This window comes from Phaseolus vulgaris, chromosome 9 (genome assembly GCF_051622355.1).
Source record: "Phaseolus vulgaris cultivar YP4 chromosome 9, ASM5162235v1, whole genome shotgun sequence".
Taxonomy (NCBI): domain Eukaryota; kingdom Viridiplantae; phylum Streptophyta; class Magnoliopsida; order Fabales; family Fabaceae; genus Phaseolus; species Phaseolus vulgaris.
This window is the reverse complement of record NC_143506.1, coordinates 28,524,236-28,548,960: the sequence shown is the minus strand read 5'-3', so window position 1 is coordinate 28,548,960 and position 24,725 is coordinate 28,524,236. Positions and strand designations below refer to the sequence as shown.

At 31.5% G+C, this 24,725-nt stretch overlaps 2 protein-coding genes across 6 annotated transcripts; both read left to right on the top strand.

The window, feature by feature from the left end:
* The first annotated feature begins 8,211 nt into the window (after window positions 1-8,211).
* On the top strand, window positions 8,212-10,863 carry LOC137822786 (uncharacterized). 3 transcript variants are annotated; one of them, XM_068627783.1, is made up of 7 exons: window positions 8,212-8,425; window positions 8,496-8,794; window positions 8,897-9,010; window positions 9,192-9,272; window positions 9,622-9,797; window positions 9,913-10,009; window positions 10,500-10,863. In XM_068627783.1, the coding sequence occupies exons 2-7, from the start codon at window positions 8,522-8,524 to the stop codon at window positions 10,614-10,616; spliced, it is 858 nt and encodes a 285-aa protein (XP_068483884.1). In that variant the 5' UTR covers window positions 8,212-8,425; window positions 8,496-8,521; the 3' UTR covers window positions 10,617-10,863. The 3 variants fall into 3 exon arrangements, with proteins under 3 accessions (XP_068483884.1, XP_068483886.1, XP_068483885.1); XM_068627785.1 differs by having other exon boundaries at window positions 8,296-8,425; window positions 8,531-8,794; XM_068627784.2 differs by having other exon boundaries at window positions 8,298-8,425; window positions 8,516-8,794.
* Window positions 10,864-11,891: 1,028 nt separating this feature from the next.
* On the top strand, window positions 11,892-24,393 carry LOC137822518 (uncharacterized). Of its 3 annotated transcripts, none has more exons than XM_090295853.1 (9): window positions 11,892-11,909; window positions 21,790-22,235; window positions 22,623-22,656; window positions 22,764-22,991; window positions 23,256-23,345; window positions 23,453-23,518; window positions 23,613-23,704; window positions 23,803-23,850; window positions 24,136-24,393. In XM_090295853.1, exons 2-9 carry the CDS (start codon window positions 21,865-21,867, stop codon window positions 24,251-24,253), a joined length of 1,047 nt encoding a protein of 348 aa, XP_090151979.1. In that variant the 5' UTR covers window positions 11,892-11,909; window positions 21,790-21,864; the 3' UTR covers window positions 24,254-24,393. The 3 variants fall into 3 exon arrangements, with proteins under 3 accessions (XP_090151979.1, XP_068483514.1, XP_068483513.1); XM_068627413.2 differs by lacking the exon at window positions 11,892-11,909 and adding an exon at window positions 21,079-21,143; XM_068627412.2 differs by lacking the exon at window positions 11,892-11,909 and having other exon boundaries at window positions 21,323-22,235.
* Window positions 24,394-24,725: the final 332 nt, after the last annotated feature.

Here is a 24,725-nt window from a genome sequence, read left to right as displayed (position 1 = left end):
GGGCAGATTTGTTGTCACAATACAGGGTTGCAGGCTGGGAGAGAGGAAGATGTAAATCCTGAAGGAGGTAAGACAACCATGTGGTGGTGGCAAGTGCTCTATACTCGGCTTCAGAGGAGTTGCGGGAGATAGTTGGCTGCTTTTTTTATTTCCATGATATTAGGGAGTCTCCTAAGTAGATGGAATATCCAGTGACAGATTTGCGTGTGGTAGGGCATGTTGCCCAGTCAGAGTCACTAAAACCACAAAGGAGAAGTGAACTAGTGTGAGAAAAATATAGTCCTTCACGAGGGGTGCCTTTGAGGTAACGCAAAAGACGGGAGACAGCTTGCTGATGATGAGTTGTGGGTGCAGATATGAATTGGCTTAAATTGTGGATAGCGAAGGCGATGTCTGGTCGCGTGTTGGTTAAGTAAATTAGACGTCCAATGAGTCTTCTGTACTGGGAAGTGGCATCAGCGAGAGGTGAGCCTTGGTCGGGAGAGAGACGGGAGGTGTGAGTCATAGGAGTGGCCACAGGTGCAGAGTCATCTTGAAGGAGATCAAGAGTATACTTGCGCTGACTTAAATGAAGACCAGTATTGTTGCGAGCAATTTCCAGTCCCAAAAAGTAAGTGAGATTACCTAAATTTTTTATCTTGAAGTGATGGTGAAGGGATGCAGTAATTGTATTGATTTCCTCCGTGTCATCACCAGTTAAGACCAAGTCATCAACATAAACGAGAATAACAGTGAGTTTATCATTATTATATTTAAGAAAAAGAGAGTGGTCAGCAACAAAGATAGAGTACTTATTTGATAAAAGAAAAGTAGAAAGTTTTGCGTACCATTGACGACCAGCTTGAGGAAGACCATACAAAGACCGTTGAAGCTTGCAGACATGCTGGGGAGAAGGAAGAGAGAGGTCAGGTGGGGGGTTCATGTATACCTCTTCATGGAGATCACCGTGAAGAAAGGTATTATTGACATCAAGTTGTTTTAAAACCCAATTTTTGGTAGTGGCAACAGCAAGGAGAAGGCGAACGGTAGTGAGTTTAGCAACAGGTGCAAAAGTGTCTAAGAAATCAAGTCCTTCAACTTGGGTGAACCCTTTGGCAACAACTCTAGCTTTGTGGCGCTCAACAGTGACATCAGAATGATATTTGATTTTATATACCCATTTACAACCAATAGTTTTCTTTCCTGGAGGGAGAGGGGTAAGTTGCCAAGTATTGTTAGCAGCAAGAGCTTGAAGCTCAACTTGCATGGCAAATTGCCAAGAAGCATGTTTGGAGGCTTCGGTATAGGTGCGAGGTTCAGGATGAGAATTGATAGAGGAAATAATATTTCTAAAATTAGAAGATAAGGAATTGTAAGACAAGTAATTATGAATAGGATATCTACTACTTACAGTGTTGGTTGTTGTGTGGAAATCAGCAAGATAGGCAGGTTGTCAGTGAGGACGAGTTGATCTTCTTGGAAATTGGGGTGAGGTGCTTCCTGGAGGTGCAGGAGGTGATGATGCTGGTGGAGGTGCAGTGTTGGATGCAGGAGCAGAGACATTATTTGCTGGAAGATCAGAGGATAATAAGGCTGGTGGAGGGGCAGTATTAGGTGCAGGAGCAGAGGCACACGACTCAGCAAGAGATGCAGGAGTAGAGGCACACGGCTCGGCAGGAGGTGCAGTATCAAAAAAAAAATCAAGAGCAGAATTATATGCGTTAGAAATAGGGAGAGATAAAGTGTTGGGGTCCCTAGGCAAGCCACCATCCAATTTATATGGAAAATGGGTTTCATGAAAGATTACATGTCTTGATATCTCTATGCGATGAAACTTTAAATTTAAGACAATATAACCTTTTGTATTTTGCGGGAAACCAAGAAAAATACCTTTGATAGATCTATCATCTAATTTCTTCCTATGTGCAGTAATGGTACTAGCATAACATAGGCAACCAAACACTTTTAAAAAAGAAATGTCTTACGGTTTTCCAAACAATTGTTCATGAGGAGTGATGTTATTAAGTAATGGAGTAGGAATAGAATTTATTAAGAAAACAACATGATTTACAGCAAATTTCCAAAAAATAGGAGGAAGATTTGCTTGAAAAAGTAAGGCTCTGGTTACATTTAGTATGTGTTGATGTTTACGTTCCACAATGCCATTTTGTTGTGGTGTTTCAACACAAGATGTTTGATGTATAATTCCCTTTGAAGCATAAAAACTTGACATAGCAAACTCAACACCATTATCAGTACGAATCGTTTTGATATTAGTTTGGAAATGATTTTGAACAAAAACAGTGAAGTTAATGATGTGCGAACATACTTCAGATTTATTATGCAACAAAATAACCCAAGTATAACGCGAGTAATCATCAACAATAGTTAAGAAATAACGAAAACCTTGCATAGAAGTTATGGAACAGGGTCCCCAAATATCAAAGTGTACAAGATCAAAAATAGCAGAGGTAGCAGTAGTACTTAAAGTGAAAGGAAGTTTTCTCTGTTTTGCACGACTACAAGTGTCACATACATGATGAGTATCAATAGTAATAAAAGGGTATTGTTTACGTAAGACATGTAATCTTTCATGTGAAGGGTGCCCCAGTCTATAGTGCCACAGTGTTTTGTCCGTGATATTACAATTAATAAGAGGAGCAAAACAATGCGGTTTAGAATGACTAGAAGCAGGCAAGGTAGTGACAAGGTACAAGCCAGCGGTGGCTTTAACTGTACCAATCCTCTCTTGAGTGAGATTGTCTTGTATAATGCAGTGGGTTGAAGTGAAAGTTAAAGTGCATTTAAGTTGGTGTGTGAGTTTAGAAACAGATATTAAGTTTAATTGAAAATGAGGCACGTATAATACATCAGACAAATAAAACTAATCAGAAAAACGTACTAAACCAGAATATGTGGCATAAACAGTTTGGCCATTTGGAAGACTAATTAAGACAGGTTTAATTTTAGTATAAGTAGTAAAAACGTTCAAATTGTGACAAACATGATCAGTGGCACCAAAATCAATAATCCAAGATTCTTTTATAGAAGATAGTGAAGAGAGAAACTTACCTGTTGAAGAATGCTCAGTATTGAGGATTTCATCCGTAGAGATGGTGCCGACTTGATTAATTTGAGTGTGAGGGGTAGGATCCTCAAGGTTTTGCTAACGCAAAATGTTGGTAAGGAATTGGCACTTTTGTGATGTAAGTAGAATCCCCTTTACATCATGTTCTTTAGGAAAAAGCTCAGAAAAAGTGTCAGTAGTAATCATATTATTGGCTTGGGATGTCCAATTGGTGAATTTGTAGCCAGGAGGGAACCCATGCTTTTTATAACAGGTGTCAACAGTGTGGCCAAGACGATTATAAAAAGTGCAGACTTTTCTAGTAAAAGAAAACTTTGAGGTTTTAACATTACCAGAAGGAAAACCCACTTTGCGAAAACAAACAGCCTCAGTATGACCATATTTACCACAAAAATTGCATGTAATAGTGTGACTACTATTAAGACTATGAAGACTAGGGTTTTCATTAAACATTGCCTAAAAGATTTTTAAAACCAATCAAGATTTTGAAAGAGAACAGAAAAAAAAAACCAAGAAATAAAAATCAGAGAGAAGCGCAGCAGAACTCTTCATTCGAAGAGCTCTGATACCATATTACAGTAAATGAAGATGAATATTCCTTGTCTGATGTGATGCTTTAATGTAGCGTACGTAATCGCATGTAATCGTAATGAAGAAAGAGAGGTTTTAATGAACCCTAATTGTAGAGAAAAATAAATATAAAAAAAACTTTTATTCACTTGTATATTAAAGAGTAAAATACATGGTGTATATATAAGAGAAATATTAAGACCTAACTAAAATAGAAAAGAAAAGTTGGGCCAAAGAAACAAAGTCCAATAATTTAAAATAGAAAATTAAATATGTTAACATTTATAAATTAATATTTTATTAATTAGAATACTATTTAATTTAATTAATATAGTGATTAATTATTTTTTATTTAATAATTTTCTTGTTGTAGTTAGTATTTTCAATATTATTAACATACGTTTATATGGATGGAGAGAAAAGAAAATAGAAAAGTGAAAAAAAAAATGTCATTTTCTCATATTTTTCCTGTTTGATATGGCAGAGAAAATGTAAAATAAATAATTTTTTTTGGAAGAACATGTAAATAAGTTGACACACCAAAAATTATTAAATAGATATTTTAAAATGTTTTATATAAAAAAATATAACCAAAATTTTAAAGATGGATTTGAATAATTATTTTGTGTATTATGTAAGCTCTTTTACATACAATGTTTTAATCTTTTACTTTACAGATAAAACAAAAGTTACCTCTATACAGAGCTACAAAATGACTATCTACAAGTACACAATGTTAACATTATAAAACATATGTAAAAAAATGTTGGTTCACTAGACGACATAACTCTAAAGCATTAGACGAACTTTTCTTAAACAATGTCTACAACTATTACACGACCATGTTGAATATAGGCTTTGATGTCTCCAAATCTAAGTGGATTGCTTGAAGACTATACTGTTGGTTGAGTGCATGTATTTTGTGTAGTTTGAATTTGTTAATCCACTCATAATTATGATCCAAAGTTGTTTGATTCAAGTTCTTTTGAAAAAGAGATGTTTTCTAAAGAAAGTGGAAAATAAACCTATTGAAATTTCGATTCAACCAGATATTTTACACTTAGAGTATTTTGAAAAAAGCTTGAAATTGGTTGACCTTGTTGTCAAGCCAATTCAATCGATTGTTTCGTTGTTTTCAATCAGTTGATTTTTTGAAAATCTTAATAGAATTTTGTTAAGTTGATTTAATCTATTTTAATTGTTTTAAAACTGATTTGGCTCTTGCATTAAATGCTTTTAGCAACTGATTGAAGTTTAAATAATTTTGTTATTGATTCAGAATATCTCTTTCAAATCAGTTTTTTCCATGCTTCAAGCTTTGAATTCTTTCTAAGTGGAATAGGATTGCATTGTATTATTTTCACTTTAATATGAGATTGTACCTATATGTACTCATTCCTTTCTCTCTTGACTACTGTATTTCTATAAAGACTAGTGTTGTGTAGATTCAAAGGTTGTTCTGGAATCTGTGGTGTTTTTCCAAAGGTGGTGTGTGTTCTTGAAGGGTTCAAGATCACCTCTTTAGTGTGTGTTGTGTAATAAGGTGTTTGTCTGCTTAGTGAATTCTCAGAGGTTTCTGAGGACTAGATGTAGCTCTTGGTAAAGAGTGAGCCAGTATAAACTCTTTGTGTTGATCTCTCTATCCCTACTCTCTTTTAAATATGTTTTTGCTTTGTTTTTAACATTGCTAATAAGAACAACCGATTGTTTCGCAAAAACAACCGGTTTATCTTCTAGAATCACATTAAAAACAAATTTGAAATTGGCTGAACTTATTTCTATTTCTTTGATTCCTCATTGGCTTTCAATCTACCTTCAACATTTGCGAAAATCTTTCATAAATAATTCACCCCCCTCTTGTTTAAGACCTACATTTCTAATCGACCATACTAACATAAGGCATGTATAACCACCACAGTTTACATTATAGAAATAATCCAATACACCTAGATTTACATGACCCATTATTTCTATAAAGTATGACAACATATGATCAATACACATACAATTTAAAGAGTATCATTTTGAATTTCTAAGTCCATTTTATCTTTTAAACTTAATATGTGCTCGACATTGGATTTGAATTCGTCAGGTTTCTTTTTCTAGTAAAGAGAAAATTGAGAGGAATGTTGTAAAAGTAGAAAAAAAAAGGTTTAACTACATCAATTTTTGGACACTTGACTTTGAAAAGTACACTTTTGAAACTTTTGAAAGAGGTGGTATAGATTGAAAAAATACCACCATATCTAGCACCATTAAGAGAAACTCATTTGATTTCAACATTATGTTTTAATGAAATACATAAATGTATCGGTGTTTGTTCACGTTCATGCTCTAAGTTAGTTTTTTTTTTAATTTTTAAATATTTTAATTTTAATTATTATTTGGTTTAAAATTATTTATATATATAATTAATTTTATTATATTGTATTTAGAATATAATGTATTATGTTTTAAGATAATTGTTATATGTTAAACATCTTGGTATTGGGTCTACGGGTGATCGACCCTCAGCAATGTGTATTGTGTTTTATAATGTATTATGTTTGAAATATAATGTATTATATTTTCATTTTTGAATTGTTGTTTTAATTTTTATATGTTGAACGCTTTGGTACTAGGTTTAGGGTTTAGTATGTGACTCTGAAACACATATTTTTGAATATTTTATTCAGATTTTGGTACATATTACATCAGTTTTTACAACCGGTGTTATATGTACTTGACATTTTACATCGTTAAGATCTACATCGGTGATGTAATCGGTATTATATGTAATTGACATTTTACATCGCTGAGATCTACATCGATGATGGAACCGGTGTTATTTGTCTCCTATAACTGGTGTTATATGCGTTTTCTGCACTACTACTTTACTAAAGAAAGAGGCATTACGACTCTCTTCATTAGTATACTCATTTCCAATGTCAAAAACCTCTTTTTGTTAGCAAGGAACAACCACTATGAGAAAATTAACTTAAACTACTAGCGGAAGAAGAAGCTACATACATGGTTAGAAAACAAACCATGAAATAAAAATTGGATCTTGAAGGTGGGATTAAATAGTGTTTAAAAAATTTATGCAAAGGAAACCCATTGCTTTTACTAGATGATATGGAGGAAGATCATCTAATAACTGAAGCACTTTTTATAAATCAATTTTCACAAAGGAGATGAGATAGAGATAGAATGACTACTCATATAATAGAGAAGAAGATAAAAACTTGTTTGTACTTTGTTCACTTAAACTAAGTTACACTCCTGTATTGTACATTATTCAATTATCATTCATAAGAATGAGCATCTTCTTTTATAAGGATTCGTAAGGGATCTTTGTACATTAGGTAGGTGCATGTAGAGCTTTTTCATGCTTTATAGGATTTCAATTATTTCTACAAAGCATGTCACCTTTAAGATGCAATATCTCTACACTGTGCATAAAAGGTTGTACATAAACATTCTTAATATAAATGTTTGTACTATTTGTCAGAATCAATCTTGAAAATGGTTGTCAACCTACATTGTTGTCAACCTACATTGCCCTGTAGAGTTGATATGTATAAAGCTTCTAGATATTGAAGAATCATATTATGCTTGAATGTTATGTACATGTGTTACAATAACTTTTCATGATCTCTTTAGATGATAAACAATATGATATATATGAGTTTACATATGTATACATATAACTTGCATTTTTTATAAGCTTATATTTTTTGTAATTTTAATTTCTGATAATTTCTCATTACAAACATTAGTACTAGCAAAATTTTATTGTGTTTGTTAGCATCAAAACATCAAATATTGGGATTTGTCTAATATGTACTTGATCATGTCTTAACAAACTAGACATAAGAATGAAGCAAACAACATACCTCAAAAGTTCTTTAAAGCAAAAGGTAATCCATCAAAGAAAATGCAACTGAAAAAATTACCAAAAAATGAAAAAGGACAAAGAACTTATTTATATGAAAAAAAAGGAAGTATTTTGAATGTAACAACATATTTAAACTTCAAAGGTCATGTTTTTTCATTTATAATATAATATATGTTATAAAAATAATAAAATGATTACTTTTTCATAATATTAAAAAAGAAAAAAGTGTAAAAAAAATCATGAAGGAAGTGAAGCAAAACTCAGGAACTAAACTATAAAAATAAAAACATTACAGAACACAAACATGTTTCTAGATATAAGAAAACTAGATAAACTCTCTCAAAATACACATAATGCTATACAATCAATTTATATAAATTTTCATAAAGTAATATAATATAATATAGAAATAAAATATGTAAAATTATATTAAAAATTAAAAAACTTAATTAAGTTTTAATTATTTTATTAATTTAAATATATATTTTATATTTTAATTTAAGAATTTTACAGTTTATTTATTTTTTATCAGGGGACGTGACTGTTTCTTATGCATGATTTCCAAATTAATCTTTTCCTTTGTTAACTCAATTATTCCTTTTTAAAAGAATGACTTCACCATGGTAGTAGAACAAAAAGTATTTTTAATTGATCCTAAATTAAATTTATAAAATGACGTAAATTTACAATATTCCTCAAACAAAAGTGTGCTCCTCGTCCCAAATCGAAAATCCCCAATAATACGACAACGGCTAATTTGGCATCTGACTTTTCAGATATTTAGGATTTGGTATTTATTTATAGCACGCAGACAAGAATCTATGAACAACCGCAAAAAATGGTTTCAGAACCAAATCCAGGAAAAAAAACCGCGGAAATCGAGGTAGCACACAGCAATAAAAGTGCTGAAGGTAATAATCAATTTGATTCCTTTTTACTTTCACAATCTGATTCGATTTTGAAGTTGAGGATTTCATTCAGACAAAAAAATAAAAAAATAGAGGAGAATGATGCAGTCGTTGTTGAGCGCGAAGACATGCGTGGGTATGCTGTCACCGGTTATAACGAACTCCGAAGAAAGGAGTAGGAGGAGGATGATGCAGAGAGTGAATTGTAGAAACAGTAGGAATTGGAGGAATGTGGCTGTGTCGTGCGGTTCGGGGAAGAACGGGAACGAGGGAATTGGCGCGAGTGAAGGGTGGAATTCGGGTTCGTTTTTGTCTCCTAGTCACAATTACGCGATCTTGAAGCACCGGATGGAGATAGCGGCGAAGTCCGAGGTTAGTGCTATTGTTTTTTTTTTCTTTTGTTTGAAAAGAAAATGGTTTTTTCATTGATGTGGCTCCTCGGTGTTGGAAATACTGAATTTGAAACGGTGGTAGTTTTATGAAGAGGCTGCAAGGATTCGTGACTCGCTCAAATGCTTCGAGGACGAGGTTCCTGTTCTGCGTCTGCGGAGGTTGTTGAAAGAAGCTGTTGCTGATGAGAGATTTCAGGTCAATTATCGTTTTTAAACTAAGAATTTTGCACATTAATTACATGTTTTTAATATATTAATAAATAAGTTCTAATTTTAATTCAACCTTACAAAATTGATTTTGATTTGTAGTGCGCCATGAAAGTATGAGGTTTGGGGTTGATCTTGGCTTCTTATCTTCTCTTCTTGTGCATATGCAGGATGCAGCTAAATATCGTGATCAGCTCAAAGAAATTGCTCCACATTCTCTCTTAAAATGTTCAAGTGATTGTACAACCTTGGTATGAATACTACTTACTTTTACAAACAGTTACTTTGTTGTGACCTTTCTTGGTATAATCTCTTCAGGGATTGCTTTTAATTTAACTGCATCAGTGCAGTGATTAGTTCAATGCCAAGTACCTTCTTGGAAATCAATGGAATACTTGGTTTTCACGTGCGTTTGGAGCTTTTTGTTTAGGATTCTGTCCTCTGAAATAATATCTAATCCAATCCCAAAACACCTGAAAATATATATATTTTTTCTATAAACTACAAAAGGAAAGAAATCATGAGTTCATTTTTCATCTGGGCATCACATAATTGTAAAATAAGAAATGAACTTTCAGAGCTTATTTTGAACTTGTTCAGGGAATTCGAGTACAAGTTAAGAGTGTATATTTAGAGGGCAGAAGTGAATCAACAGCAGAGGAGGTATATTTCTTTGAATATAAAATAAGAATTACTAATAACACAAACCGCCCTGTTCAGCTCCTCAGAAGGCACTGGATTATAACCGATGCTAATGGAAAAACTGAAAATTTCTGGTGAGTTCATCATTCTTATGCTCCTTATGCTTTTTAATGGTCTTTTTCATATTCTTTTTATACTCACGTGGATTCAAGTTTTATGCAACTTTTGCTCTTCACTTTCCACGTGCAGGGGAATTGGGGTTGGTGGTGAACAGCCAGCTATATTTCCTAAGAGTAGTTTTGAATTCTCTTCTACATGCCCTTTAAACGCACAAAATGGTAGAATGGTAAAAAACTTTTCTTTTGTTTCTTATTATTCTTCTGTGAAATAGTCTCACCCAGTGGAAAAAATACTCTCTTTTTTAATTTTTTTTAAGAAAGTTAGATTATTAAAGTCCTTTGATTTCTTAATTGTGTTTGGTAATGTCACGTCTATCAAATTAATGGACTAGATGTTCACATGACATTGTTAATGCTGAACTCTATATAGCAGAAACTTGTAAATGATCTGGGGAAAAAGTTAATGATAACAACATCTCTTTATATTTTTTTAAATTACATTATGTTTTTATTACTGTTATAATGGTATCGTTATTTAAGTACAAGTGTAACAGGTATAATGTTTCTGTTTTGTATTATTGACACTTCTCAATGTTCTGAATACATTAGTTGCAGTTTGATTTCACGATTGATTTCAACTTCTGAGTATTTCTTATTCTCTTTATCTTCCCATTGAACGGAAAAGCAGATATTTAAATCTCATCTGCTATAATACAGGAAGGTAACTTTGAGCTGATACACGTTGATCGAGTAGGTCCAAGAGCATTTAGCGTGGACGTTGCCCCTTTTTCTCTCTCTCTACTTGGAGATGGTGATGATGGTGAAATTATCTGAGGTACCATTGCAGCATCACCTTCTCAGGTTGCACCAATAAGCATTGGGAACTTGTTCTCACAGCCATATCGAAATTAAAGCTCACTATTTGCATTTTCGGTTTGCCGAATGAGACATGTTTTGCTGTACAAATTTATATTTCATTTTATTTTCTTGTTTTGGGAGAGAACCTTACAAATGTATATTAATTTTGGTGTGTACAGAACTCCATTATTACTAAATATCAGTTAGTTGCAGTTTGGTAGTAGTTGATATTGGTCACTTACTTGTTCTTGGTTACTTTTTCCTAACGCTCTATTCTAGTTTTGTTGTATAGCTTTATAGATATTTTGACCTGAATTCTCTCAAAATCCAAAGTACAGCACGGGTCGGGAGGATTTCCTTCTTTTGCAATGGACGATTCTTATGTGCCTTAGTTTTCGGTTAGCATGTTGGAAGAGTACATGTAAAAGGTTCTCCAACGGTTAAGTCAGTCAACCTATTTATAAGAACGATTTAGATTTTTGTGTTCATGGACTGGTATTAGTGTAATTTTTGTGGTTAACCTTTTAACACAATGTATAATTGTCTTAATCCTCCTTTCAATCTTGTTTTAAGGTGCTGAAATGAAGTTTAGTAAATATAATAATTTTTGTGGTCGAGGGAGGTCTCGGCCTTGGGTAGAGTTGGAAGTGCATTATAAGAAAATCATGAAATAGAAACCAATTTTTATAAATCAAAATAATTAATTGCAATAGTAATTAAATTAGAGAGCATTTTAGAAACTAAAAAAAATGGTTTCTAAATTAGTTTATATTATTGTTAAATAGTTTCTAAATTGGTATCTAATTAACAACCAAAGTTTTTGCTAAAAACTAAATAATTAGTAGTTAAAACCTTAGTTACTAATTAGATATCAATTTAAAAATTATTTAACAATAGGAACTAATTTAGTTACTATTGTAACTAATTATTTTGGTTTATAAAAGTTGATTTTTATTTAATTATTTTTTTAATGGTGGTATACTGAGCGATGTTCAAAATGACGTATAAGTGTATTGTTTGAAGGGGGATGTTTGAATCATTGTATACACATGTGCTTGCTTAGAGTCTTTTGCGTTCACAACATTATATCTTTTCATCACACAAACCATCCAATTTAGAAGTTGATTACGTTCAACCATTGATGCATAAGAACATATCTTCACTCACCTCCTTCTCATGATCTTATAAATTAAACCTAACTTTGCTTCCTTTCTCAGCTGCATTATTTCATCAACTTAATTATACCTACCACTGCGTGTGAAATTAAAGGTACGTCTTTCTCCCAAAAACACTGTATCAATTTATGCAAATGATATTACATGTTAACAAAATATCATTTCATATATATGACTCTTGTACAAAAACTAAATTTTCGTATTATTCTCACTTTTATAGTTATAGGATTTCATGTTCATGATGAATAAAATTTGTACAGGATGATGCTACAAAATAAAAAAATATTTTCCCATCTTTTTGCTTACACAATAATAAAATATCAGTTCTTCAACAAAATTAATAAATAGTTATAGATGGTTAACTGTAAGAAGATATGATTGTGAACATAGTACAGTACAAAAATGGGTTGGTACGGAATAAAGTTAAAATAAATATATATTTTGGATATTTAAAATTAACTATTAAAAATAATTTTCAGAGATGAATTATAATTTTTTTGTTAAATACAATTAGTCTTAAACGTATGACTGGTTAAAAGATTTCAAAATACTCATTATTTTGATAAAAAATAATGACTGACATTTTAAAATCCATTCTTTAATAGTTACAATGATAATATAAGAGAGTTAATTATTATTATGAATTTTAATTATGTAAAATAAGTATTTATCATGTACTAGATAAAATAAAAAACAACTTTTAAAATATAAATAAGATCCGCTTTTTATGAAATTATTTAAAAATATTATTTCAAAGTAAAAATTAACTCTTAGAGTTAAAAAGTAGAACTTAGCAGTGTTTACGAGTTAGAATGCAAATGTTTGCATGTTTACCTTCTATCACTTCTATAATCAACCATAAAATTGATTTATAATCCAATTTTATGCATTTTCTTATTTTAAAATTATTTATTTTGAATTTAAAGCATTGTATTATGTTTTCAGAGGATATGTGAGTGAACATATCATTACACACAAATCATTATATAAAAATTAATTTTAGAGATTAAAATGTTGGAGATCCCACATCGACTAGAGATGAGAGCCTTTCATTGTATATAAGTGGGTGCAAACCTCAACCCTATGAGCCGGTTTTATGGGGTTGAGTTAGGCTTAAAGTCCACTTTCGTAACATGGTATCAAAGCCATTTTGACTCTCGGCGTGAGGGGGGTGTGTTGGAGATCCCACATCGACTAGAGATTAAAGTCCACTTTCGTAACATAAAATAATTAATTATTATTTAATTATTTTATAAATTAAAATAATTATCAATATTTAAATTAATTTTATTTTTTTTCTTAAAATTTATAAAATAATTTTAAATTAATATTTAATCATTAGTTATCAAAGTTTTCGCGACTAACTATTTTATATTTTAAAGTAGTCTCTATTAGTCCTTTAAAGATTAATTTAGAATCTAAAATATTAGTAGTTAAAACCTTGGTAGTCTTAACATCCAATTAATGTAACTCCAAGTCATAATGAGCTATTAGTGCCATGACAATCCTCAAGAAATCCTTTTGTTAGATAGGAAAACATATCTCCTTACAATCAATACCATCTTTTTGAGTAAAACCCTTAGCAAAAAGATTGAACTTATAATTAAAGGTTGCAATGGGAGTCATAGATAGTCTTAAAGACCAGTTACAACCAATTCTTTTGTAACCTTTTAGCAATTTTACAAGTTTCCAAACATAATTTTGTTCCATGGATGGATTTCAATGCTTCTTTCCCGACGTGTAGTCATTTCTTATAATAATCACAATTGAAAACTTATAAAAACATAATTGGATCAACATCATTAATGCTTAAGTTAATTTTTAATTCGCGTAGAAATACCACAATCATTTGCAATAATTTGTCTCTTTTTTCTTTGACACCTCCTTAATGTTATTTATTTGTTATTCTTCTACAATAGGATCATTTTGAATAATGAGCTCGTTATTGTGTTTCTCTTTTATTGTCATTTGTCGTAACAATTAGAGGAACAATCACATTATTGCTAGATGAACAAATCAAAGGAACTTGTACTCTAACTTCTTTAATTTGCAGTTGTTGTGAAATTGAACTCTAACTTATTTCATCATTCTCAATGAACATTGAATTTACAATTTCAACAATTTTCATACTATGAACAATAAAACATATTTGTGTCATATATTAGGTGTCTACCAGTCCACAGTTTAAAAGTATCTTTTGAATTGTCTTACTATGAACTCTATTTAGTAAATGCATGGTAGTTTCAAGGCCTACATGCTTAAATATAAAAGTTAAAGAACAATTACTTAACATACTTCTAACCATATCCATTAATGTTCTATTACGCCTTTCTGATACACCATTTTGTTGTGGTGTCCCTGACATTGTGTATTGTGCACAAATGTCATGTTTCTAAAGAACTTTGGCAAATGGACCTAGGTGTTTTTTAGTTTCATCATACCTTTCAAAATACTCACTACCTCTATTAAACTTGACAACTTTCACCTTTCTGTGTAATTGTCTTTCTACTTCCTTCAAATAAATTATCAAGACATTCACTACTTGAAATTCAATAAATAGGCATAACCATAATATCAACAATGATCAATAAAGATGATAAAGAACATTTCTTTTTCGAAATAAGTAACTTCAAATGACCCACACTAGATGTTATAGATCACTTAAAATGGGTCATACTTAGATGGTAACAAGTTTAGAATAAAATATACAAGAAAGTTCTCATTCTTAGTCATTCTCAAGGTGTTAAGTCTTGTTAAAATGTTTATCATTTCAATAACATGCTTATTCATAATGATCCATCAAACTTCATAGTTGTCAATATACTCATTATTGTCCTATTAGGAGACTTATGAATTGTCTTGGAGCTTTCTAGCACAAACCTCAAACTCTTTGGAACTTTTAGTTTTTGGAAAGAGTTGTCTTAATATTGTCCCAGTCATCTTCATGAACATTAAGTTGAGTTTATTTGATCTTTCCCAAACTTTATAATAGGTTTTACATTGTTGCTAGAGTTAGTAATAACAATAGGTAACTAAATTCTAAGTAACTAATTAGATATTAATTTATAAACTATTTACCAATAATAGAAATTAATTTAAATACCAATACTTTTTTTAATTTTTAAAATAATATCTAATTTAATCCGTATAACAACTAATTATTTTTATCTTTAAAATTATTTTTTATTTTATGACTTTCTAGTAACTTAGAAAGTAAAAAAAAAAATTCAGGATTTTAACTATAGTGTCCACACCAATTTCAATCAGATCCATGTTTATTCCTTTCACATGACTCCATCTCTTTCATAATTCCCCTTCCATCTACCTTTCTCCTAACTAGTTATAATCTCTTTGAAAGTAAGTGCAAAAGCCAAATGGAGTGACAGGTTCAGGTTCTGGTGTTGGTAATGGAGTCCTTCCATCAAGCATTGTCAAATTCTCAACACCCACTTGAAATCACTTTAAATAAGATTCCAAAACATCAACCCTTTTATGTCTTTGACATAAAAAAAAACACTTCTTCCAATTTGGATCAAGTTTCCAAAACGAAAAACACAACACACCCAAATATTTTCAATGATGAAAATCGATTGTCCTTATTCATTATTATCTTTGGCTAGAAGCCTTTTGGAAGTTCTTCACCACCTTTGACATTTCGCCAAGTTAATACTCCTTCAACACCATTCTACCAAGCTGTTTTACATGTTGATAAATATTTTGGAAGGAAAAATTTATTTTTACACTCAAAAAGTAAACTACATCTATTTCCTATTAATAATATAATCATATTTTAAATTAAAAAATAAATTAAATATAATTAAAATATTATTTTATTTCACTATATATGTGTATTATCACGGTCAAATATTTATATTTAAATCCATCACAAAAATTGTATAAACTTTAAGAATTGTCGAAACCCTATTTCATGTACTTTTCTCTTCATTTCAGGATCCATATCCATAGAATATGAGTTATTAATAATTTTTTTTGAAGAAATATGCATCATAAACTATCAATTATTTGCTAGATAGGGAAGGATTTCGTGTGTAGTTAGTTTTTTAGTTAGTTGCCTCTTCCTCATGCTTTGGTATCGTACTAGGAAAGCATGTTTTTACTTAAGTGCCAAGTCACAGCACTTGGTTATGCCCCTAAACAAACCAAAACTTCGTGTCCACTATGTTTTCTTCTCTCTAATTTTCTTTGTTTTGCTGATGTAATAAAAGATATCTAACTTTTATAATAATGGTTTATCAACAGTTTCGATTTTTTTTTTGAGTTTCCAGCAAAACCAGTTTTACATGTACCAAAATAATATTTATTTTAAAACGATTTTCTGAACAGATAAATTAATTGAATAAGAGTATCTAATCATCATTATCATGCACCAATCATAATTGTCAACATTTATAAAAAGCGTTTTACAAAGCATTGAAAAAGAAAATGATTATTATATTTAGAAAAACTAGAACGAATAATGAAAAAATCTCGGAAATATTGAACAAAGAAGATTGCATGTTAATTAAGACGTCCCTACTCAAACCATCTTTTTCACCAAGCTCATCAAATCCAAAGCATAAAATCACGTTTACCAAAAGCATAAGCTTTTATTTTCACGAATCACAATCATGTTTTCCGTCTCCAATCAGAGCTTTCGCGTATACATTCAGTTATTAGCTTATCTGAAACGTGATTAGAGTTAGTGGTGTCTATTATTTTCTGTCTCTTTATAATAACTTGTCCAAGTTGATGAGAAGAAAGAGTCGATCTTAAAAGCCATAAATTGTGGGGAAAATTTGTTGAAGTTATGTGCCCCGCGGGTGAGGTTAATGTTAGCCCCTGTCAATACTGTGTCACGATGCTTCACTTTTGCGGAATCCCAAACAAGCCTCTGGGACGAAGGCAGATTCCGTTTTACTGTTATGCATGTGTAGTAGCATTTGTGGCAGTAGGACCACTTTGGAATTGGAATTCCTAGGGCAGAAACAACTATTATTTCTAGTCACTCAACTTTCTTTATCCAAACCAACATTTATGACTATTCAAAAATCCAAATGCCATTTTTTTTTATAGTGTAGGTAGGACCTTTTTATATATATAGGAGGGTAATGTGGGCTGACCCCATGTTTGTTACACAAAATGTGGACTAGGTTGTCTCCGCATAATGATTGCGTGTTGATTTCTTTGTTTCGCCCCGTAAGAGTCAGGTTGTGGATTTGTGGGCTAGTCTGCGTATAATTTTTTTTTTTTTAAAATTCAATAAAAATATTTGTTATTAAAAAATTAAATATAAAAGAATTCAATTAAAATATTTGTCCTACTTTTTGTATTGTTACTGAAAAATTTAATAATTATGAAAAAATTGAGTATAAATTGATTATAATTGAAACTACCACTTAAACAAATTCTAATTTCTTTTAGCTCAAGCAATGGATTTAAAGACTCCTAGAACACTAAGAACATAAGACTCAAGCAAGATAGGTAAGGAAAGAAAAAAAAAATGACAAATAATTCAAAAGCAGAATTTAAATTGCTTAATGAATAAAAAGGCGGGATTGTAAATGACAAGAACTTAAAGGTGAAATTGGAAGGTGTTTAAAGATAAAAATGGAATTTAAATTGTTGGAAGATAAAGACATAGTTGAAATGTGCTGGAATTTTAAAGTAGAAAATGAACTCAGAAAAGATAAGCATAATTAAAATCATGCTCTGAATACCACATGATGTGAGTTGATTTTAGAATTGCACATTGTTATGGGTTTCACTTTGTTTATGAGTTTTTGTTTAAGCAGAAGAATATGGTGAGAAACCCAAAGAAGATGTTCACTGAACACAAACTTAACCAAGTGGTTAAGTAAGTGTGAATGTCTCTCTTCTAGAGAGCAAAGAGAAAAACACAATTATATGGTGTTGATGATGATGAGGTGCAGAATTAAAGAACATATAATGGAAAGAAACAAGATGGAAACCGAATAGGAAAGGAAGAACACAAGAACATAAAAAGGAATGAAAATGGTGCAAATAAGAAAGGAAAAAGATGAAGAGATGAAGAAAGTTTATAGAGAATGGAGCAAGGAATCACGCCACTTGGAAGGGGGGGGGGAATTCCAAGATGAGTGGTGAATAGTCGCTACTTGAGGTGCACTACTCTCGAGATAAGACCCAAGAACAATTTAGGAGACAAAACTCACTAATCACTCAAGCAAAGTTTCTCTTCTTAATTCAAATTCAAGTGTGTCAATTACATGAGGCAAGACACCCTTTATATAAGAGAGAGAGAGTTGGGGAGCAAGACTGAGAGGGGTAGGGGCGTCATTTGTGAAAAACATTCTAGAAGGTAGGTCAAAAAACCCTAAACCTAAGTTCACTTGTCATGAAAGGTGTGTTTGACACAAACCCAATTTATGCTAAGTACACCCCAATTTATGCTAAGTAAACTCTACTCTAGCTTGTTCTTCCATTTGGACCCCAAAGTGAACCCAATTTATTTACATAAACTTGTCTTGTGAAAAGACTAGAAGGAAAAACATATGATGTTGTGGTTTATGTTTTGTTCTTTTTTTGCTGAGGCTCTCTTGAGGTTTGGTTGGGTCTTGTCTTGTATGCTGATATGACTGACCTAATTGTGAAGTGTCTGTTGTATCCTTAGTCATCTATTTGTCAAGAATGGACTTAAAATCCTTTATAAAGTTAGTCAAAGAATCTAGGAATAAGGAAACCACATCAGCATTCATCCCCGATCCAGTTTTGGAAGAAAAACTAGTTAATAACATCTCTTGAGATTTGATGGGACCTAGTCTTATATGTTGGGATGACTGACCTAATTATGAAATATCTGTTGTATCCTTAGTCACTTGTTTGTCAAGTAGTTTGTATCAACAATAGACTTAAATTTTTTATAAAGTTAGCCAAAAATCTAGAAATAAGGAAACCACATCATCATTCATCCTCCCTCATCCCTCAAGTCCAGTTTTGGGAGAAAACCTAGTTAATAATATTACAAACATAAATAGGGAGCACTATCAGAGTTGAGAGCAAAAACAAATTTCTTAATCTCCTCATTAGAATGGCACCTAACCAACACGATATTGTCAACCTTAAAAACGACTCTAGGAATATGGTAAGCAGTCAAATCCTCCCAGAAATCCATAGAAACAGCATCAGAATTATCATACAATTTTTTTAAAAAAAGAAATAATTTGTTCCTCAATATCCTTCATATCGTCAAAAACCAAATCCCCTTCCACCAACCTATGAATCCCAATGGAATTAGCACACTTTTAACCTGCATGAAAGAAATAAGAACTACAATCCCCATCTTTAAACCAAAACAGAATCAAAGTTTTACAAGACTTAACTTTTGTTTAGAGAGAAACCATATAAACTCAGCATGATCAACTAACAACCTTTCATTTATTTAAGTTTTTTTTAAGATTAAACGAGATAATAATAATATATATAATATATATATAATGTTTAGTAGTTTTTTTGATTCATAATAGGAAAGGAAAATATATAATTTTTTTATAAATATTAATTATAAAAGAAGTTAAAATAAACTTTCAAGATAATTTAATGAATAAATTTTAAAAATTATGATAACTTTTGTTGTCTTTTCTCTAGATTACATGTCCTTTCAATATTAAGAAAAAACAAAAAAAAAGGATATTTTAATAAACTTGTTTTTAAAGTTTTCTTAGTAATATTACATTTTGTGCCTGAGATACAGAGACAAAAAGAAAGAAAATAAAGAAATAAACAAGACTACTTATGTGATAGATAAAATATAAAATAAAAAACATTATTTTCATCCTATGTCATCTCTTATTTTCGTCCAACCCCCTTTAAATACAAAGAATATACTTCATCCATGGTTTTGGTTTAAAGATAATCACATTTATTACAAAATATTCCCGTATCTTATTTTGTACTTAATATGAAAATGTAGTCACAACTTCCTCTTTAGGATTTATGGACTTACAAATTGTATATAGAAAAAACATCTATGGCAGGATAATTTTTTAAAAATATTTATAGTGAGAGGTCAAATAAATTAGATTCTTCATAAATTAAAACCAAGTCATAAATTAAAACTGCATTTTAATTTTGAAGAAACTAAACAAAAAATTTCCAAAAGTGTTGAAACACAAACTAATTTGTATTTATAAGAAAAAACAATGATGTCAACCTTTAGGTTAGAATTCCACATCGACTAGAAGAATATTTTATTATATATAAATGGGTTCATTTCATAAACTGATTTTATGAAGTTGAGTTAGACTTAAAATTCACTTTTTAATAATATATTTTATGAATATTTATAAAAGTCATCTTAAAAAAGCCTAATTTTTTTATTTTTGGGAAAATAAGATTGTGGTATTTTATGAAAAAACAACAACAATGGAATTAAGAATGTTTATGGAGGAATCTGAATTAAGAAAGTGGCATGTAGTTGTGATGCATTAGAAACCGTGAGCATGAGATAGCTACATTTGCAAATGGTTCATAGTCATGCATCTATTATTACAAGGATCATGCAGTCACTGTTGCCACAATTCCAACCAAACGAGGTGGTCTCAACTCCCAAAAGTGGACCCAAACAAAGCACAAACAATTAACATTTTCATTCTTCCACTCTCATCATCACTACCTCCTCACAACTTTCATTCATTAATTCATTCCCCAAGTTCTTCCTTTGCATCCTGCGATAATTGTGTCCATTAACACTAACAAACACACACCAAAGAGTATTTTAAAGAAAATGAAATTCGAATTGCTTAGTTTATTTGAAGCTGTTCAAACTCACCACAGATTGTCCAAATCAACCATCATGTTTCAAACTATTGTTGAAATATAAGGTTTCCTACACACTAATCTTCATTATTTTAGCTTTTTTTTATTTTTATGTGTGTCTCTCTGATCTCCTTCTGAGTAAGTTAAGCACTTTCCTCCTTTAAGAACAACCAAGGGCTCTCACAAGAGACCTGTTCTTGGATTATTATATAGACGAAGCAACCCCACCATAGCACAATGCGCATCCCAAATTCCCAACACAAAATCCAAAATTGAAAATGACCCCTGTCGCTTTCCTCTGTGTCTGCCATAGTTTTTTTTTTATAAAAAGTAAAAAATAAGATTGGTAATTCTAGAAAAACCCCACAAGCAACATGCATGTCTTTCATTGGTTAATTAAAAATTTGCATGGATATGTGTACATCAAAACTTCAGCAAGTTTAAAAAAGAGATAATATGAAGTTAAAGTTAGTAACTTCAAAAAAAATCTAAGTGAAGAAGCTTGTGCAAAAAGCTCCAATTCTTTTCTTTTCCTGTATGTAACCTTCCATATTTTTGTTTTTTTGTTTTTCTATATACAAAAGCAAAGAAGCAAAGCATCTTCGCTTCTCGTACATATCCACATTGTCTTGTTTTCCCTTGCAAGTTTCAACCTTTTCCTTGCTTAAGAGTTTAGCTCCCACCTTTTTACCCGCTTTATAAGTCCATTGATGCACTGTTAAAACTGTCGCGTATCTTCTTTTGCAAAAAAATCATTTAAGTTTGGAATCTCTACATAATCCAAGCGATTAATGTGGTCAAAATGGGTCAAGAATTTCAACTTTTTGGTTCTTAATGGCCCAAAATTTCTGCACCTGTCCATATTTTGATAAGCATGCCAAACGCATGAGTACTTTCCCATTGAGGTTCTCTTGTGTTTGTTTTGGTAGCATGAAATGGTTCTCTGTAGTGGTTCATTTGCTCATGAGTTGTAGTTCAGAGCCCTATGTGGGCTCTGATTTTATTTCACCCTTTTCAAAGTTTCTATATTTCCTTTCTGGGTGTTTTTGTTTCTGAGATATCAATAACAGGAAGCACTTAAGTTTTCCTACTTGAATTTGTTCATTCATTCTTCAACAGTGGTTGTTTTTAATTTCCAACATTTCTCTTTTCATTCTCTTTTACATCTTGTAATAATCTAGGTAGTGGAAACAAGACCAGTCCAGCTTAAGATTGCTAGTGTGAGAAACCTCAGAAGAAGGTAAAGTAAGTCCATCATGGTCTTTCTAATAGGCTCTCACAAGGACTCATGGCAGCCCATTATGACTGCAAAGACAAATACACACAGTTACTGGCTTAATTGGAGAGCTTTTCTTTGTTCCATATGGATTCTGGTTTCAGTAATGTTGTCAGCGTTGCTTGTATGGAAGTATGAGCGTTTGAGAAAACCAGCAACCAATGAAAGCGGGGAAACACAAAAAGAAACATCAGCAACTTTGTATGAGGATGAAACTTGGAGGCCTTGTCTAAAAGGAATTCACCCTGCATGGCTCATGTCTTTCAGAGTTGTGGCCTTTATTGCTCTTTTGGTGCTTCTCATATTCAGTTCGATTGTTGATGGAGGAAACATTTTTTACTATTACACTCAGTAAGTTCTTTTTCCTAGTTGAATTTATCTCCATTAAAATTTGATTGCTATTGGAAGGGACACTATGAATAGGAGCATTGTGAAGTGTACTGTGTTTTAAACAAGATTAATCTCAAACTATAATCATGCTGTAATTTTGCCAAAGGGGTTGTGCGTATAATTGTTATTATTCTTTGTCTGCTCTTGGAATTAGGCTTCTATAATCTGTGACCAATCACTTATGAAATTTGTTAGTTAGGAGTCTGAATAAAGAATCCTTGTAAGAAAGTAAGTGCTTACCTGATTTAAGATGCCGATGTAAGAAAATAGATGGAAACCACTATAACTGTATTGATAAGGCATTTTTGACGTTTTATTTGAGTTAATTTGTTAATGGTTTGTGAACAGGTGGACTTTCACTTTAATCACCATATATTTTGGGGTAAGTATAAGTGGCCAATATCTTATTTTTCTGTAGTGATGTTACTCTTTCATAATTTAGAATGCAATACCTTACATAAACTTGTCCTTGTGTGCTTGATGCTGCAGCTTGGATCATTGCTCTCCATACATGGATGCTACAAACATCATAAGAAAGCAACTGGGTATAAGGTTGACCATGTTGATGGAGATGCAGAGAAAGGAATATATGATTCTTCTGCATTACCACAAAGCTCTAATAATCCATCTGACCAAGAGAAGAGCTTGGGAGCCTCAGAAGTTATTGTTCGCCAACATGCAGGGATTTTGGGTTATATTTTTCAAATAATATTCCAGGTATACTTCCCATTTTTCATGTATCACTGATTGAAGTGCAAGCCATAAGAGTTATTATTATGATGAATTTAGTTCATAGTATAACATTGCACTCTGATTATACTCAAAAATTGAGTAAGGAGATCAACATTCTGCTTTTCCTGCACAGAGTTACACTTTGTAGCAAGTTTATTCTTTCAGCCTTTGCTTACAAAAGTGGAAGGGAAAGAACATAGCTGTTCCATTTACCACATAATTGATTTTTTTCTCTTCACTTGTGAACAGATCAATGCTGGTGCTGTCATGCTCACAGATTGTGTATTTTGGTTTATAATAGTTCCATTTCTAACTATCAAAGATTACAACCTAAATTTTGTAAGTATCATTTATGGCCCCATTGACTAACATTTTTTCTCTTATAATTTCTATCACATAATTAAGCTGGATATTTCTTGACCATGTGTTCTATTGTTCTGTGGTAGTTGATAGTCATTATGCACTCAATCAATGCAGTTTTCCTCATAGGTGACACAGCTTTAAATTGTCTGGTGAGTTTCTGCATTTGATTCCATTTATTACTCCACTTCCAATGCTTATGCATCAGAAAATTCTCGCCCTTTACTTTTTTTTTTTCCTCTTCAGCGGTTCCCTTGGTTTCGAATTGGATACTTTTGGCTGTGGGCAATCATATATGTGATTTTCCTGTGGATGGTTCATGCTTGCATTAACCTCTGGTATAAAGTCTTCAACTATGTTGTTATACATAATTCATTCTACTACAAGACATCTTATAAATAATTTTCTAATATAATTTCTTCTCTGGACAAAACAGGTGGCCTTATCCATTTCTTGATTTATCATCCTCTTATGCTCCACTCTGGTACCAATTTTATTTCTTCCTAATTATATATTATTTGAAATTGGTATACCAAAGCAGAAAACTAAAGGCCAGCTTTTGAAGTTTCTTTTGTCTTGTTTACTAATCAAAATAAGAACTTCAGAACTTGTGCTGACTTTTAATACAAAGGGGTAAAAAACTTTAATGTTAACCAGGAAACAATAATAAAAAGAGTTAAAGAATAGTATATTATGTTGTTACTCTAATCCTTGTTCTAGCAAGTTTAAGATATCTCATACTTATTAATAACTTGTAATTGCTTTGTAGGTACTTTGCAGGGGCATTATTTCACATTCCATGCTATGGAATTTTCGCTTTGTTAATGAAGCTGAAACACCATATTTTGTCAACTCGTTTCCCAGACTCTTATCAATGTGCCAAATGAATTCAACCCAACACTGGAACACACCACCTTCAATCTTCTTATTATTTATGTTCAAGAAAATATAAAGAAGAAGAGAGATAAAACTATTATTCTGTAGCAATAGGATTTTCACAAATAAAAACAAAATATACTTTCTTCTATCAGAACAGTCATTAGAATTTTGTTCTTACTCTCAACACTCAATTAGAAAAAGAACTGTGTAACTAATTATGAATTTATAAGCACTAAACCAAGATTATTTATCAGTGTTAATTACGTGCAACCAGTCATTATTTTCTTACTAATGTCGTAATCAATGTCCAATGCAAACTCTTCAGAAAGGGGTTCGGTTTTTAAATGGAACCTATGAAAAAAAATTGTTGAAGGATGTTAACTCCTTAACTAAATTTTTGGGTAAAATGTTTTATTTCCTTTAGTTTTAAAGTTTTTTATTTGTCCTCGAATAAATGTTGGACTATTAATCTCTAAATTT

Bases quoted from the DNA above. Each gene is read 5' to 3' on its own strand.
- LOC137822518 (XM_090295853.1), top strand. From the start codon at position 21,865: ATGGTCTTTCTAATAGGCTCTCACAAGGACTCATGGCAGCCCATTATG. The intron at 22,236-22,622 runs GTAAGTTCTTTT...GTTTGTGAACAG, and splicing joins ATTTTTTACTATTACACTCA to GTGGACTTTCACTTTAATCA. The intron at 22,992-23,255 runs GTATACTTCCCA...ACTTGTGAACAG, and splicing joins TTTTTCAAATAATATTCCAG to ATCAATGCTGGTGCTGTCAT.
- LOC137822786 (XM_068627783.1), top strand. From the start codon at position 8,522: ATGATGCAGTCGTTGTTGAGCGCGAAGACATGCGTGGGTATGCTGTCA. The intron at 9,798-9,912 runs GTGAGTTCATCA...TTCCACGTGCAG, and splicing joins GGAAAAACTGAAAATTTCTG to GGGAATTGGGGTTGGTGGTG. The intron at 10,010-10,499 runs GTAAAAAACTTT...GCTATAATACAG, and splicing joins ACGCACAAAATGGTAGAATG to GAAGGTAACTTTGAGCTGAT.